This window comes from Paramisgurnus dabryanus, chromosome 2, assembly GCF_030506205.2.
Source record: "Paramisgurnus dabryanus chromosome 2, PD_genome_1.1, whole genome shotgun sequence".
NCBI classification, from domain to species: domain Eukaryota; kingdom Metazoa; phylum Chordata; class Actinopteri; order Cypriniformes; family Cobitidae; genus Paramisgurnus; species Paramisgurnus dabryanus.
Window position 1 is genome coordinate 34757204 of NC_133338.1, and position 15391 is coordinate 34772594.

At 37.9% G+C, this 15391-nt stretch overlaps 1 protein-coding gene across 1 annotated transcript; it reads right to left on the reverse strand.

The window, feature by feature from the left end:
* Positions 1-139: 139 nt before the first annotated feature.
* On the reverse strand, positions 140-10557 carry slc8b1 (solute carrier family 8 member B1). Its single transcript, XM_065289447.2, has 15 exons — positions 10135-10557; positions 9000-9152; positions 8755-8807; positions 8240-8297; positions 7700-7805; positions 7367-7534; positions 7031-7144; positions 6606-6659; positions 6156-6286; positions 5441-5582; positions 4821-4942; positions 4567-4720; positions 1578-1658; positions 1346-1410; positions 140-1205 (listed from the first exon to the last, which is right to left on the reverse strand). Exons 1-15 carry the CDS (start codon positions 10276-10278, stop codon positions 1017-1019), a joined length of 1734 nt encoding a protein of 577 aa, XP_065145519.1. The 5' UTR covers positions 10279-10557; the 3' UTR covers positions 140-1016.
* Positions 10558-15391: the final 4834 nt, after the last annotated feature.

A 15391-nucleotide genomic window follows, 5' to 3' on the forward strand; every position in this document is an offset into this window, starting at 1 on the left:
TGATCTACTCTTGAGGTAAAAGCATTGCAATAGTCATAGCTTAATTCGTCAATATTTAAAATATCAAGGTTATATTTACACAGAATTTTTTGTAGAAAATAATAAACGACAAACATACTTCAGTTGGGTTTTCAATCAATCAATCAATCAATCAAGTTCATTTTATTCAGCCATGATGTCATTACAAACACAAAATAATCACATCCACAACATAATTATAACTTTGAATGCTGAATAGGAGCATGATGAAGAAAAAAAGTCTTATATTTCATGCCCCTTGGCTTTACCCAATAATGTGATCATCTAACACAGAATAGATAAGCGTGCCGTTTTTTCCCTCGTTTTTCCCTATCGCAATTGTACTTCACGTCTAAATAATTGACAGTTTCAAATTTATCAAACATTAGATCTTATGTTTCACTTTATTCGTTTTTTCCAAGTAGATTATTTTAAATCGTGTAACATGATTTTTGAACAATGTCCAAAGAGTTCCATAAACTGATCCCAATTACCATAAATCCTTTTTGTTTTCACAGTAACATTATGCTTTCATTCAAACTGACATACAACAAGATTATTGGTTTCCTTTAAAACTGGGAGCTATGATATTACCATATTGGAAAATAACTCTGAGTCAACCTAAACTGGTTTGTTGGTATTGGTTGGTTGAAGAGCTACGTGCTTAAACACAGGCAAACTCTACGATTAACAGCTAAAACCAGCAATCCAGGTTAGGTTGGTTTAAACCTTACCGGCATTGGAATTTTACACAAATATTTTAGGCATGGGCTGCGTGCAAAAGAACAAACAACACCAGAACATTTTTGCAAGTGTTCTGTTTAATAAAATAATTCATTATAATTTCATGATTCAAAATGGTTGCTTGAAAAGACAACTAGTGTACAATAATTACTGGCTCAGAGCAAATACATTTAAAAAAATAGATTATCTTATACATTTCAGGAGATCATCTTATAAATTTCATTGCACTGGTTTGGTGAATGTTCCTGTTGACATCAAAAATGGATTATTTTAAATTCAGTGAGGAGGGCTACAATAAGGAAGACGACATAGAAGATCAGGAGAAAAATGCCATAGACTCGATTCAGGTGGAAACACTGCATAGGAACCAGTACGAAAGATAAGACCAGAGATAGACCCAGTGCTCCAGACAGAACCCAGCACAGCATGCCCTCCGGCTCCAGCTGAACAAAGCACACAGACACATCTAAAACACTAGTAACATTAACCTAACTAAAAAAAATACTTGTGACGCGTGCTTACTATCTAGCTTTACATTTATGCTCTTATTAATGACAGCCAAGACATAGAACAAAAATCATACCATCACAACATGACTGCCGTGGAACATCTGCAGCAGACAGCCCAGACCCACACCAATCAGCATATCTGAGACAGTTAAAGACAAACTGTACAAACATATCTCTGTGGTAATGGGTCAAAAGTATTGACCTAAATAATATACCTAGAGATTTAAAATATTGCAAATATATGATTATGATATAAAGGACAGTCTTAAAAGCACATGCACAAAGAGCACACAAGTTAAAGGATACTGAAGATAATGCCCCCAAAACATGCTGAGATGGCCATCCGTGGGTATCCCTGACGGGCTATAGTAATATCTGCAAAGCAATCTGTAAAAAAACACACATCTCACATCTGGCCTAACACTGGATAAGGTATACAAGTAGGTGCTTCAGTGTTTAATGTGCATGATCTTTTCCATAGAAAATGATAGTAAAGGGATACTACTATGGGCAAAAACATTTACATCTATACATTTCCTTTATCAATATGCTTTTTCCCAAGAGTCAAACACATGACTTTTGCATTGCTAACCCAATACTCTACTAACTGAGCTATAGCAACACTGAATGTGTTTACATGCACAGAATAAGCTGATAAATAGCAAAAATCTGCGTATTATAGAAAACTGTTTTCACTGACAAGCTGGGAAATATCGCGTTCACTATCGCGGATGAATCCCCTGTGATTATGAATGCGATATTTCCCCGCTTGTCAGTGAACTACGGCTCTGTGTAGTAAATGCCGCTCCATCTAAAAGAAGCAGCTAATGGCAATAAGTTACTAATCAAGGAACGTGCAGCCCTAGTTTACAAGCAAATCAATAAACCGGCTATGCAGAAAACTGTGTTTACATGGAACTTGGAGATTTGTCAGGTTTCTCACAGGCAGTGACGTCACCGCCTATAGTACGTAATAGTCGTTCAAAAAGCCGGCTGCATATCTGTCCTAAGCTATACTGTTGTATCTCTTCTTGTGTCTGCAGAACCTATAAATGTAATCGGCGTAAAAGTGAGAGCTCTCAGCGTCAATAAGTGCGTTTACATGCACAGACTTACACCAATTATGCTTAATAAACTGATAATGTGTTGGGTCATGTAAACGCGTAAAACAGTTTTCTTTTATCGGAGAAAGCCCATAAACAGCGTTAGCAAAAAAAAAGATCGGATTCGGCACAGGTAGTTTTTGGTCAATACCCTGATTTCGCATTGCATGTAAACATCTTAACCGGCTTTCTCGCAGTTTTCTTAATGTGCGCATGTCTCCGTGAGTCAAAGATAAACGTCACACGCGGAAGGCAAGCACAAAGTAACGCATAAAAGTGTCCTCTCGACTCATGCAGTTGGCAGAGAAACTGTGAAAATAAAAGCTCATGTTACATTTACAGATTCAGGAGACATGAGAAGAGATACAACAATAGCTTAAGACACGTTTCCCATCAGCTTTTTGAACTACAACCCCAAAACAGAAAAAGTTGGGACACTGTAGAAATTGTGAGTAAAAAAGGAATGGAATAATTTACAAATCTCATAAACTTATATTTTATTCACAATAGAATATAGATAACAAATCAAATGTTGAAAGTGATACATTTTGAAATGTCATGCCAAATATTGGCTCATTTTGGATTTCATGAGAGCTACACATTCCAAAAAAAGTTGGGACAGGTAGCAATAAGAGGCCAGAAAAGTTAAATGTACATATAAAGGAACAGCTGGAGGAGGACCAATGTTTAGGAATGGGAATGTTGTCCCATTCTTGTCTAATACAGACTCTAGTTGCTCAACTGTCTTAGGTCTTCTTTGTTGCATCTTCCTCTTTATGATGCGCCAAATGTTTTCTGTGGGTGACAGATGTGGACTGCAGGCTGGACATTTCAGTAGTCAGATCCTTCTTCTACGCAGTCTTGACATTATAATTGATGCAGTATGTGGTCTGGCATTGTCATGTTGGAAAATGCAAGGTCTTCCCTGAAAGAGACGACGTCTGAATGGGATCATATGGATCTAGAACTTGTATAAACCTTTCAGCATTGATGGTGCCTTTCCAGATGTATAAGCTGCCCATGCCACACGCACTCATGCAACCCCAAACCATCAGAGATGCAGGCTTCTGAAAAGAGCGCTAATAACAACTTGGGTTGTCATTGTCCTCTTTAGTCCGGATGAAATGGCATCCCAGTTTTTCAAAAAGAACTTCAAATTTTGATTCGTTGGACCACAGAACAGTTTTCCACTTTGCCAAAGTCCATTTTAAATGAGCCTCGCCCAGGGAAAACGCCTGCGCTTCTGGATCATGTTTAGATATGGCTTCTTTTTTGACCTACAGAGTTTTAGCTGGCAACAGCGAATGACACGGTGGATTGTGTTCACTGACAATGTTTTCTGGAAGTATTCCTGAGCCCATGTTATGATTTCCATTACAGTAGCATTCCTATATGTGATGCAGTGCCGTCTAAGAGCCCGAAGATCACGGGCATCCAGTATGGTTTTCCGGTCTTGACCCTTACGCACAGAGATTGTTCCAGATTCTCTGAATCTTTGAATGATATTATGCACTGTAGATGATGATAACTTCAATCTCATTGCAATTTTTCTCTGAGAAACTCAGAAAACTATTTTTCGCTGCAGCATTTGGGGAATTGGTGATTCTCTGCCCATCTTGACCTCTGAGAGACACTGCCACTCTGACAGGCTTTTTTATACCCAATCATGTTGCCAATTGACCTAATAAGTTGCAAATTGGTCTTTCAACTGTTCCTTATATGTACATTTAAATTTTCTGGCCTCTTATTGCTACCTGTCCCAACTTTTTTTGGAATGTGTAGCTCTCATGAAATCCAAAATGAGCCAATATTTGGCATGACTTTTCAAAATTTCTTACTTTCAACATTTGATATGTTATCTATATTCTACTGTGAATAAAATATAAGTTTATGAGATTTGTAAATTATTCCATTCATTTTTTACTCACAATTTCTACAGTGTCCCAACTTTTTCTGTTTTGGGGTTGTACTATTATGTACTATACGCAGTGACGTCACTGCCTGCTAGAAACCTGACAAATCTCCAAGTCCAATGTAAGCGCAGTTTTCTGCATATCCGGTTTATTGATTTGCATAAAAACGCATGAAACAGGTTTCTATAATAAGCAGATTTTTTATAGTTATCCACTTATTCTGTGCATGTAAACACACTAAATGTCGTGTGTGTATTTTCATGCTGAAAGTGTGCATACCTCCGACGCTGTTGCCCCAGGCTAACAAGGTGAGCCCCAGAACAGTGTTACTGAGACTGAGAACAATCCCCATCAGGTGCAACACACTGACAATCTCAGACGCCACAGTACTAATCCACAGTGCACTGACTACAAAACCTAGGAAAGAAAAGAGCTACACATACAAACACCCCCACAAAAAAAAAATGTGAATAACATGCAAACCAGATGCAAGATAATCTGATTGAATAAGTAAAACAAACAAAAGTTCATACAAAGTGGTATGGAGGAGGATGTTCATTTGTGGTAGTGAAGAACACAATGCCAGATAGGAAGAATCCAATACAGGCTGTGAGCACCCACACTGGAAACTCTCCTTCAATGAGGTACACGCCATCTACAATGAAAAAGACAGATTTTTTGTTTTAAATCGTACAAACTAAGTATAAAAGTAAAAAAGCATTATAGCAAAGAAACGCAGTGGGTCCTCTGTAGTTTATTTTATATAAAGGCATCTAATGTACTTTGACTGAGAAAAGGCACAATTTACTCAAAGATGATGATGTATGGGCTTTCACTTCCCCCACATTTGTCAGTGACACGTCAATGTGAGGTGAACACACTTGTATACGTAAATGGCCCTGTATATGATTTGGCTGTGCATTATTCATATTCCTAATATGCACAGACATACTGTAAACTATGTTTGTACTTTAATCTTTTCGACATACAAATATTTTTGCACTCCATAATTAATTAATGACGCCCACAGCTTTCTCTGCTATTTGGACTGTAACCAACAATAACCATACTGTTCACATTTACTCATCAAATGCACTGAAGAGATTGCTGGGAAACCAGTTTGTTTTCATGGTTTATGAAATGTCAGACTCACAGGCCCCAGACTGGAAGGTGAGCACACACACCAGTGGCCCAGTGATTATGTGAAGACAGTTAAGAGGCCGTTTCCAGTTATGATCCTCTTTATCTGTGTCCACCACTGGAACTGTCAGTAGTAAGAGAACTTCTACAGGCACCTAACAAAGTCAGGAAGGAAAGGAAGGTTGGAGACCATGCATCACATTTTCAGTAGTAAACGGAGTTACCAAAAGTCCAAATATGGCAAAGGCACACATAGTCATCCATAACATTATGACCCCCTGCCTAATATATTGTATAGTTCTCCCTTTTGTCACCAAAACAGCCCTGACCCGTCGAGACATGGACTCCACTAGACTTTTCTATCAGAACCAGCATTCACTTTTTCAGCAATTTCAGCTACACTAGCTGGATCAGACCACATGGGCCAGCCTTCGCACACATGCATCAATGAGCCTTGGCCGCCCATGACCCTGTTGCGGATTCACCGCTTTTCCTTCCTCTTTTGATAGGTACTGACCACTGCAGACCGGGAACATCCCACAAGAGCTGTAGTTTTGGAGATGGTCTGACCAGTTGTCTAGTCATCACAATTTAGCTCAAAGTCGCTCAGATCCAAACGTTTGCCCATTTTTCCAAGTGTTTGTCCTTAAAGTTGATGTATCATCTAATTCAGTACTTACTTTCACAGATTGTGATTATTAAACTGTGTCAAGTGTGCACATTTTTACCTTGATTGCTTTGAGGAGTCTCCTACTCCAGTGTTGTCTCCTCCAGGTCCTGCTGTCTATCGGGTTAACGGCATTAAAGAAAATTTGAGTGGTTGATAGAGTGTAAGGCAGCAAAGGCTCATACTCGCCATCTGAAATGCACATGTACCCAAAGACATTTATTATACATGCAAGAATCTCACACAGACTTTCAAGCCAGCAGAGTGAACAATCATAACATTTAGATGGTGAAATGTAGCATAGGGCAACCCTTTACACCAAACAAGTTTCTTCAAAGTTAGAGACTTGTGAAACTTTGAACTTTTCATTGATTACTACAGTATTACCCAATAAACACATTGCTTATGCAGGCAAAACCCAAGTAAAATCTAAACAATCTAAAATAAATCCCACACACATGCATTATGAAACCCCAGACATAGTTCAATCATTTGAGATCAAGTTACCCACCACTGGCTTGAATGCTGCCACCTTCCCTATGTAAATCAGAAGGGAGAATCTCTTCTGAAATGGCAAATAAAAAAAACATCACTCATTAATCTCTCTTCCCAGTGATGTGGAACTGGGTTTTTCTAGCTCAAAGTGAACACTAGCATACGGACGACCATAAAAATGTAGTAATTTAAGTACAGTTACAAGCTGGGTACAATATTCTTCAATTGACGAAGCTTTGGAGTTTTTTTCTAAAGGTGTGAAAACTGTGCAAAACTTCGAAAAGACGTATAACGTATAGAGCTGTTAACCAAGTTTTCTCTACCAATATCTTTAAGTCCAGTTAGTTTAAATAATATACGATATACTCGGAAGAGGGGTTTAAAAGTGTGTGATGTGTGTTTAAATATTCCTTATGTTGAGCAAGACTCCAGCCACTTTACCCTGTTCTCTGTCCGAGCTCTCCAATGAGCCATTTAGCTGGTGCTTCTGACGATTGTATATATATGCACTCACAACTACAGCCAAAACGTACACAAAATACAGCCCCAGAAAGCCTGCAGAAAATAAAAGAGATGGAGAGAAGGAAACATGTTGGATAGCTCTCAATATATTAATAATGCAGGTCAACATTAATCTTTGAACAGGCATTGGCAAGTATTACGTAAAAATATGCAGCAAAGAAATATGAAGATTTGAGAAAATTTGCAGAATAAAAAGATTTGGAAAATCCAAAAATAGGTCATAAGCATAGATCTAATAAATAAAAATTATCAGACCCACGGTCTCTCCCAGCGAAATGTGGCCTTTATAGAGGATAATGAAGGTCCAAAACACTGACACCATATAGAATATAACATCACGAAGGAACGGACGGGACGCCACAGTGAAAGGTTTCACCAAGGCAACACCCCCAGCAACAACTGTTGTCACAAAGACCCCTGCACCTAGAAAAGTTACAACAACAGTACAAAAACAAATTCAGGATTAATGGATAAATTATTAATGCATCATTGGATAATACAAACAATAGTAATGTACTTTATGACTAATGGTTGATAAATAAGTTCAAGGCAGAGACTCAAGCCTTCAAAATGCTGATCATCACTTACCAAACAATGCACCAATAGCAAGACCAGCAGTTTGTGGGCGAGAGAAAGCAGCCATGGCACTGAACACATCCGGAGCACCATTTCCAAGTGCCAGGAACGTCACTCCCTGTTTACCACCATCATTACGGAAAACAACAATGAACAAAATTCCATAAACAGACATTTTAGGTTGTTTTCACAAACCTTTCTCTCTGAAAGCAAATCAATCACTTAAGACACTCAGTCACACACACTCATTCATGCACACAAAACATTTTGCTTCTTCAAACTACACACACACCACTACAGACTCAGTCATGCACACACTACTTTAAGCACACCAACAGCAATAAAGACTCTTTTAAACACATAAAAAATAGATTGGAAGAATAAACTGGCATATAAAATGTTACTGGATTATGAATTTTAACAAACAAATAGTTTAGAAAGGTGTGATGTGCTCTTCACTCCAGAGTTCCACAGTGCTATGATGAGGAAAACAGGAAATCTACAGCTGATGTGGGCAAAACTGTTGTCACATTTTAATCTTTTAAAGGATACGGCCACATTATGAGTCAGTCTTAGTGTTGAGGAGATGGCTGAGAGGTTTGGGCAGAAACTACAAAACAAAAAAAGGCATTTTAGTACCTCACATTACAAAGTATGCTACAGAACATAAAGTACTAAACACATCCTATTTGCAATGATACAACATAATTACATAACAGCCATCGTTCCTGTGCCATATAACTAGCTGACAACTGATTTTTCAAAAGCAGAACCTTTTTAACTCACTTTTTAAAATCACAGAGGCACACTGTCTTAGTCACATGAGTAAATGGGGAAGTGAATTATAAAATCTAAATGAAATTAATGCGGTGCCCATAAAGACTGGGGTCATGCTGTGGTAGCAGAGGAAAAGAAGAGGAACAGAGTCATTTTTTTTGATGCACTTTGAAGACAAAATGTGCAATGCAAATGGGATGCAATGTGAAACTATAAACAAGCCAACCCATACTCAAAAGACTGGATATACAGTATACCAAATAACCTTTTTAACATTCTTACAAACTCACAAGTCTGATGCAATCAATCCAAGAACAAGGAACAAAATTAACAGCCACAGGACCTGATGGGAATAGAGAAAATACAAAAACTTTTACAGAAAGTGAGTGCACAAGATACAATGTAATATTACAGCCTGATGCCTAATTGATATGTAAACAATATTGTGTTGCTCTCCAGAAACACACCAAAATGCAGCTCAATTATGTGCTGAACAGTTTAAAGTAAGCAGTGTTGACAGTAAATGTGTCCTTACATAAAGTGTGATAACTAGGGGTAGTAGAGGAGGTGAGAACAGGCAGAAGGTGATCCAAGGGTAGTTAATAAATCCTTGATCTGAAGTACAGTCTGACGTGTTCTTCACAAACTCACATCTTTCACTGGTAGACAGATTCATCACCACATCACACTGCAACACAGATCAATACGTGCAACTTTGCAGGTTTCATTACCAGTTTTCACCACTTATGAAAATTAACCATAGTTTTACTAAAGTAACCATAGTTTAACTATGGTACTTACAGTATAATAAAACCATAGAAGCCACAAATTTACTCGGATTTCAGTGCAATAATTATAGTTTGACTATGTCATTGCTAATACAATAATCCACCATAAACATGGTTACTGCACCAGTTAACCAAAGTTAATTTCCAGATGACAAACCAGATAAACAAGGAAGTGTAGCTGGAATGCACTAATCAATCAATGTTACATAATACGGAGTTATAATTTTCATGTCTTACGCCACATGAATCTAAATCAAGCATTGTGTCATAATTATTTAAAAAAAAATGCACATCTTGTTACAAAATATATTAGGGTCAAATTATGGTTTATTTATAATCAAGTAATCTGGTATGAATAGAGGTGAGTTAAATGGCAGTAAAATGCATTATGGTCATACTGTATATTTATGGATCAAGACAGCATGAAGTTAAAGCAAGTTAATTTAATCTACTATTTAAAGTTTTGGCTTGTTGACATAACTTATAAACAAAATTAATAAGTTATATTATTATGTTAATAAGTTAACATAACTTATAAAAAAGTAGAAATTTATTCTTTGAGTAAAAGTAACATTATAATATATGTTGATTTGACAATAATATTTTTTACAGTGTAGGCTATCCTAAACAAGTTTTTTCAGATTTTCAACTTATCTTACATTGTTAAAGAGATTTGTAGTCTTGGTAAAATTTACAAATTATGTCTAAATTTGGACATAACATCTATATTTTGACAGCTGTTATGCAATTGCCATCATAATTGGGTGATGATAGGTCCCTCTTCTAAAGTAATACCAGCCCAGATTTAATTTGTCGTTTACATTTTTATATACATTTTAGCTATAAAAAAACGTCCATGTGAGTTTAGACTAGTATTTTTACCTCGTCCCCATTGCGGGTCAATACTGAAGTGTAGGCATTTCCAGCAGCCACGAGTTGCCTGTTTGAGTAAACAAACTCCTGGCAGCTCACGCGATCCCATGACAGGGCAAGGGTGCAAAACAACACAAAAATCACAGCACGCATTTGTAGGAAGATTCTGCTCTAACATTTCTTTTCAATTCCTTACTTCAGTGTAACCCCATATTTATCAAAACAGCAACTGTTAGCTGAATTGTAGATCGGCATTCAAGTGGCTGTGTGCGTCTTCCGTCGTTGTGATAATCTCCATATATTTAGATGCCCTGAATCTAAATCTGTATTCAAAATTACGAAGGATTACACATTCATAGTGTCAAAATAAAGTGGCAAGTCAGTAAAATGTATTTCCTACATATTACGTAGCGTCGTGACGAGATGCATTTTGAGGCGTGTTATCTGCGTTTCAACCCTCCCCGTTTCTTTAAAGAAACATCCCACAATTTTTTGGTCTCAAAACGTTCCACTAACGTTAGATTATTGTTCCCATGACGTTATTTTCCAAGGTTTGTTTTTGGTTAGCCAGGAAAGTTTTCTTTACAGAAATAGAATGTTATTATTAAGTTAGTTTAATGTTCCCTTAACTTTATTCTAACGTTCTGCTAACATAAGCGGAACATGATTTTAACATTAGGGGAAGGTTAAACTAACGTAAAAAGAATGTCCTATTTTCGTAAAAAAAAAAAAAACTTTCCTGGCTAACAAAACAAATTAACAAATGAAATAATGTAGTGCTGTTGTTTAGTAGCCTTATTTTTCTGAGATTTAATTACACAGAATTTAAAATAAATTACATTTCTTATAAAATGGCATTAATCTGGGGCCTCCCAGGGGGGCACGGCCCCCAGTTTGAGAAGCCTTAAAGTCGCCATGAAACGGAAGTAGCGATTGCCTTATTTTCCCCGTGGTGACGTATATCCGAATGAAACGGCTTTTGAAATGAAATAAGGCAGGGCTGGATTTGAATTTGTCCATCGAGATCTGATTGGATCGTTTGAAGTTGGGTCGTGTTGCTAATTGCTAATCACTGCGATCTTCTCCCGGACCCCGCCCACCTGCCATACTTTTGACCGGAAGTGAAGAGAGATCGTTTTGAGGAGGGGAGGAGATTTGCATTTTTGATTAAAGATTATGAGCACACACGAATTTTTAAAAAATAATGAAGCTCACAGATAAGTCATTTGTTAATAATACCACACTATTAAAAATACATATATAGTTTTTCATTTCAATTTCATTGCGACTTTAACAAATCACACATTGTATTTAGATAACATTGTATTTTATCAAATGTATAAATAACCAGTGTATTCAACACAATAAAAAAAGACTTAAAACTGATTTTTATTGAAAAGGAACAAACTGTTCCCTGGCTGCTGCCCTCTAGCTGCTGTTTGCATGTACTTTGGCTGCTGTCCCCTGACTGCTGTCCCCTGGCTGCTGTTTGCATGTTATTTGGCTACTGTTCCCTGGCTGCTGTCCTCTGGCTGCTGTTTTACATGTTCATTGGCTGCTGATCCCTGGCTGCAGGCCTCTAGCTGCTGTTTGCATGTTCTTTGGCTGCTGTCCCCTGACTGCTGTCCCCTAGCTGCTGTTTGGATGTTCTTTGGCTACTGTTCCCTGGCTGCTGTCCTCTGGCTGCTGTTTGCATTTTCTTTGGTTGCTGTTCGCTGGCTGCTGTCCTCTGACTGCTGTCCTCTGACTGCGGTTTGCATGTTTATTGGCTGCTGTCCCCTTACTGCTGTCCCCTGACTGCTGTTTGCATGTTCATTGGCTGGCTATTGTTCACTGAATTTAGTCCTACAAAGTTATACAAATTAGCCACCTCATAAAATATGTATGAATTTAATAAGATTGTGTACGAACTTCACAACTTGACTTGCAAAGAACAATTGACAATGTTCATGTAGCTCAAAAAGTTAAGCTTTTGAAAGTCTTTATTATGGGGTATTTAACAATAATATCAATAAAATTAAAGAAATGTTAACAAAAAATTATGTAATTTCTTGAACATATTTTTCCATCTGTGAAATAATTTATTAATACCGTATTATTTTAGACAGAAATAGCAATCGTTATTATAATCCACTTGGGTTTTATGCAAACTGCGTTATTCATCACCGTGACTGTAAGTGTACTTTTAAAGCTGGAATAATGAGTAGATTAAGCCTTTCTATCGGAAAGAGAGAGGAATAACATGGATGGAACATGGATCACTATCAGGTAAGGAGGGAGAAGGCTATATGGGTAATGTTAAGACAAAAAGTTACATTTTTGCTACATGTTTATTGACTTATTAATAGCATTTATCCAAAGAATATTTGCCGATCGGGTCCAGTCGGGTCTGTGTCAGCCAGGACGGGTTCTGGTCCAAATTTCAAATAAGTGAGCAGGTTTTGCTACTCGCATATTTTGCCACTCGCATATTTTGCCACTCGCAAATTTTGCCATTCGCAAATTTTCCCCCACTCGCAAATTTTGCCATTCGCAAATTTTGCTACTCGCATATTTTGCCACTTTTGCCACTCGCACATTTTTTCACTCGCAAATTTCCCCCACTCGCCTATTTTGCCAGTCGCAAATTTTGCCATTCTCAAATTTTCCCCCACTCGCCTATTTTGCCAGTCACAAATTTTGCCATTCTCAAATTTTGCCACTCACAAATTTTGCCACTAGCAAATTTTGCCACTCACAAATTTTGCCACTAGCAAATTTTGCCACTCGCAAATTTCGTCACTCGCAAATTTTGCTACTCGCAAATTTTGCTACTCGCATATTTTGCCACTTTTGCCACTCGCATATTTTTTCACTCGCAAATTTCCCCCACTCACCTATTTTGCCAGTCGCAAATTTTGCCATTCTCAAATTTCCCCCACTCGCAAATTTTGCACTCGCAAATTTTGCTACTCACATATTTTGCCACTTTTGCCACTCGCAAATTTCCCCCACTCGCCTATTTTGCCAGTCACAAATTTTGCCATTCTCAAATTTTGCCACTCACAAATTTTGCCACTAGCAAATTTTGCTACTCACATATTTGGCTACACGCATATTTTGCTACTTTTGCCACTCGCAAATTTTGCCTTTTGCAAATTTTCCGCCACTCGCCAATTTTGCCACTCGCATTTTTTGCAAAAAATATGCGCATATTTTGCCAAAATTATACGAATATTTTGCCAAAATTATGCACATATTATGCCATTCGCAAATTTTGCAACTCGCATTTTTTGCCATTCTCAATTTAATGTTCCCCCACTCGCAAATTTTGCTACTCGCATATTTTGCCACTTTTGCCACTCGAAAATTTCCCCCACTCGCCTATTTTGCCAGTCACAAATTTTGCCATTCTCAAATTTTGCCACTCACAAATTTTTCCATTAACAAATTTTGCCACTAGCAGATTATGCCACTCGCATATTTTGCAACTCATAAATTTTGCCACTCTGAGTTTTTGAAAATTTTGCCATTTACATATTTTGTCACTTGCAAATGTTGCCACTCACATATTTTCCCATTTGCATATTTTGCTACTCGCATATTTTGCCACTTTTGCCACTCGCATATTTTGCCACTCGCAAATTTCCCCCACTCGCATATTTTGCCACTCGCCAATTTTGCCACTCGCATATTTTGCCACTTTTGCCACTAGCAAATTTTGCCACTCGCATATTTTGCCAAAATTATGCGCATATTTTGCCATTCGCAAATTTTGCCACTGGCATATTTTGTCATTCGCTAATTTTCCCTCACTCGCCAATTTTGCCACTCGCATATTTTGAAACTTTTGCCACTCGCATATTTTGCCAAAATTATGCGCATATTTTGCCATTCGCTAATTTTGCCACTCGCATATTTTGTAATTCGCAAATTTTCCCCCACTCGCCAATTTTGACACTTGCATATTTTGCTAAAAATATGCGCATATTTTGCCATTCGCACATTTTTCGCCACTCGCCAATTTTGCCACTCGCATATTTTGCTAAAATTGATACAGAAGTGGCAAAATTTTCTAGTGGCTAAAAATTGTGTGGCAAAATAATCGAGTGGCAAAATATGCGAATGGAAAAATATGCGCATATTTTGCCTTTCGCAACTTTGCCACTCGCATATTTTGCAAATCGCATATTTTGCCACTCGCATATTTTGCTACTCGCATATTTTGCCACTCGCATAATTTGACATTAGCAAATTTTCCCCTACTCGCAAATTTTGCCACTCGCAATTTTCCCCCACTAGCATATTTTGCTACTCGCATATTTTGCCACTCGCATATTTTGACATTAGCAAATATTCCCCTACTCGCCAATTTTGCCACTCGTAAATTTTGCTACTCGCACATATTTTACCATGTTTGCAACTCGCATATTTTGCCACTCACAAATTTTGCTACGCAAATGTTCCCCCACTCGCCACTCGGCAATTTTGCCACTCACATATTTTGATAAAGTTTCTACAGATGTGGCAAAATTTTGCGAGTGGCAAAATATGCGAGTGGCAAAAATTGTGTGGCAAAATATGTGAGTGCCAAAATATGCGAATGGAAAAATATGCGCATATTTTGCCTTTCGCAACTTTGCCACTCGCATATTTTCGCCACTCGCCAATTTTGCCACTGGCATATTTTGCTAAAATTGCAACAGAAGTGGCCAATTTTTGCATGTGCCAAAATATGCTAGTGGCTAAAAATTGTGTAGCAAAATATGAGAGTGGCAAAATATGCGAATGGAAAAATATGCGCATATTTTGCCTTTCGCAACTTTGCCACTCGCATATTTTGCAAATCGCATATTTTGCCACTCGCATATTTTGCTACAGAAGTGAAAGAAGTGGCAGAAATAACTAAACAGAATTTTGATATTCTGTATCTTGGTAATTCTTTGATCAATTGAAATGAAACGTGGTACGCTTCATGTGGACCATGAACTGGGGGTCCATGACAAATTTGAGGACAGCGCCACCATGGGTCATGAGATATGAAAAAAGGCTATTTTTGCCCAAAACTACTAATGATCTTGGTGTCTATGGATTCCTTGGCTCATGCCAAATCTGGCGACCGAGTGGCAACCAAATTTGAGTGGCGACTGAATTCAAGTGGCGACTGAATTTGAGTGGTGACAAAATGTGTGAGTGGTGACCAAATTCGAGTGGCGACCGAGTGGCAACCGAATTCGAGTGGCGACCGAGTGGCAACCGAATTCGAGTGGCGACCGAGTGGCAACAG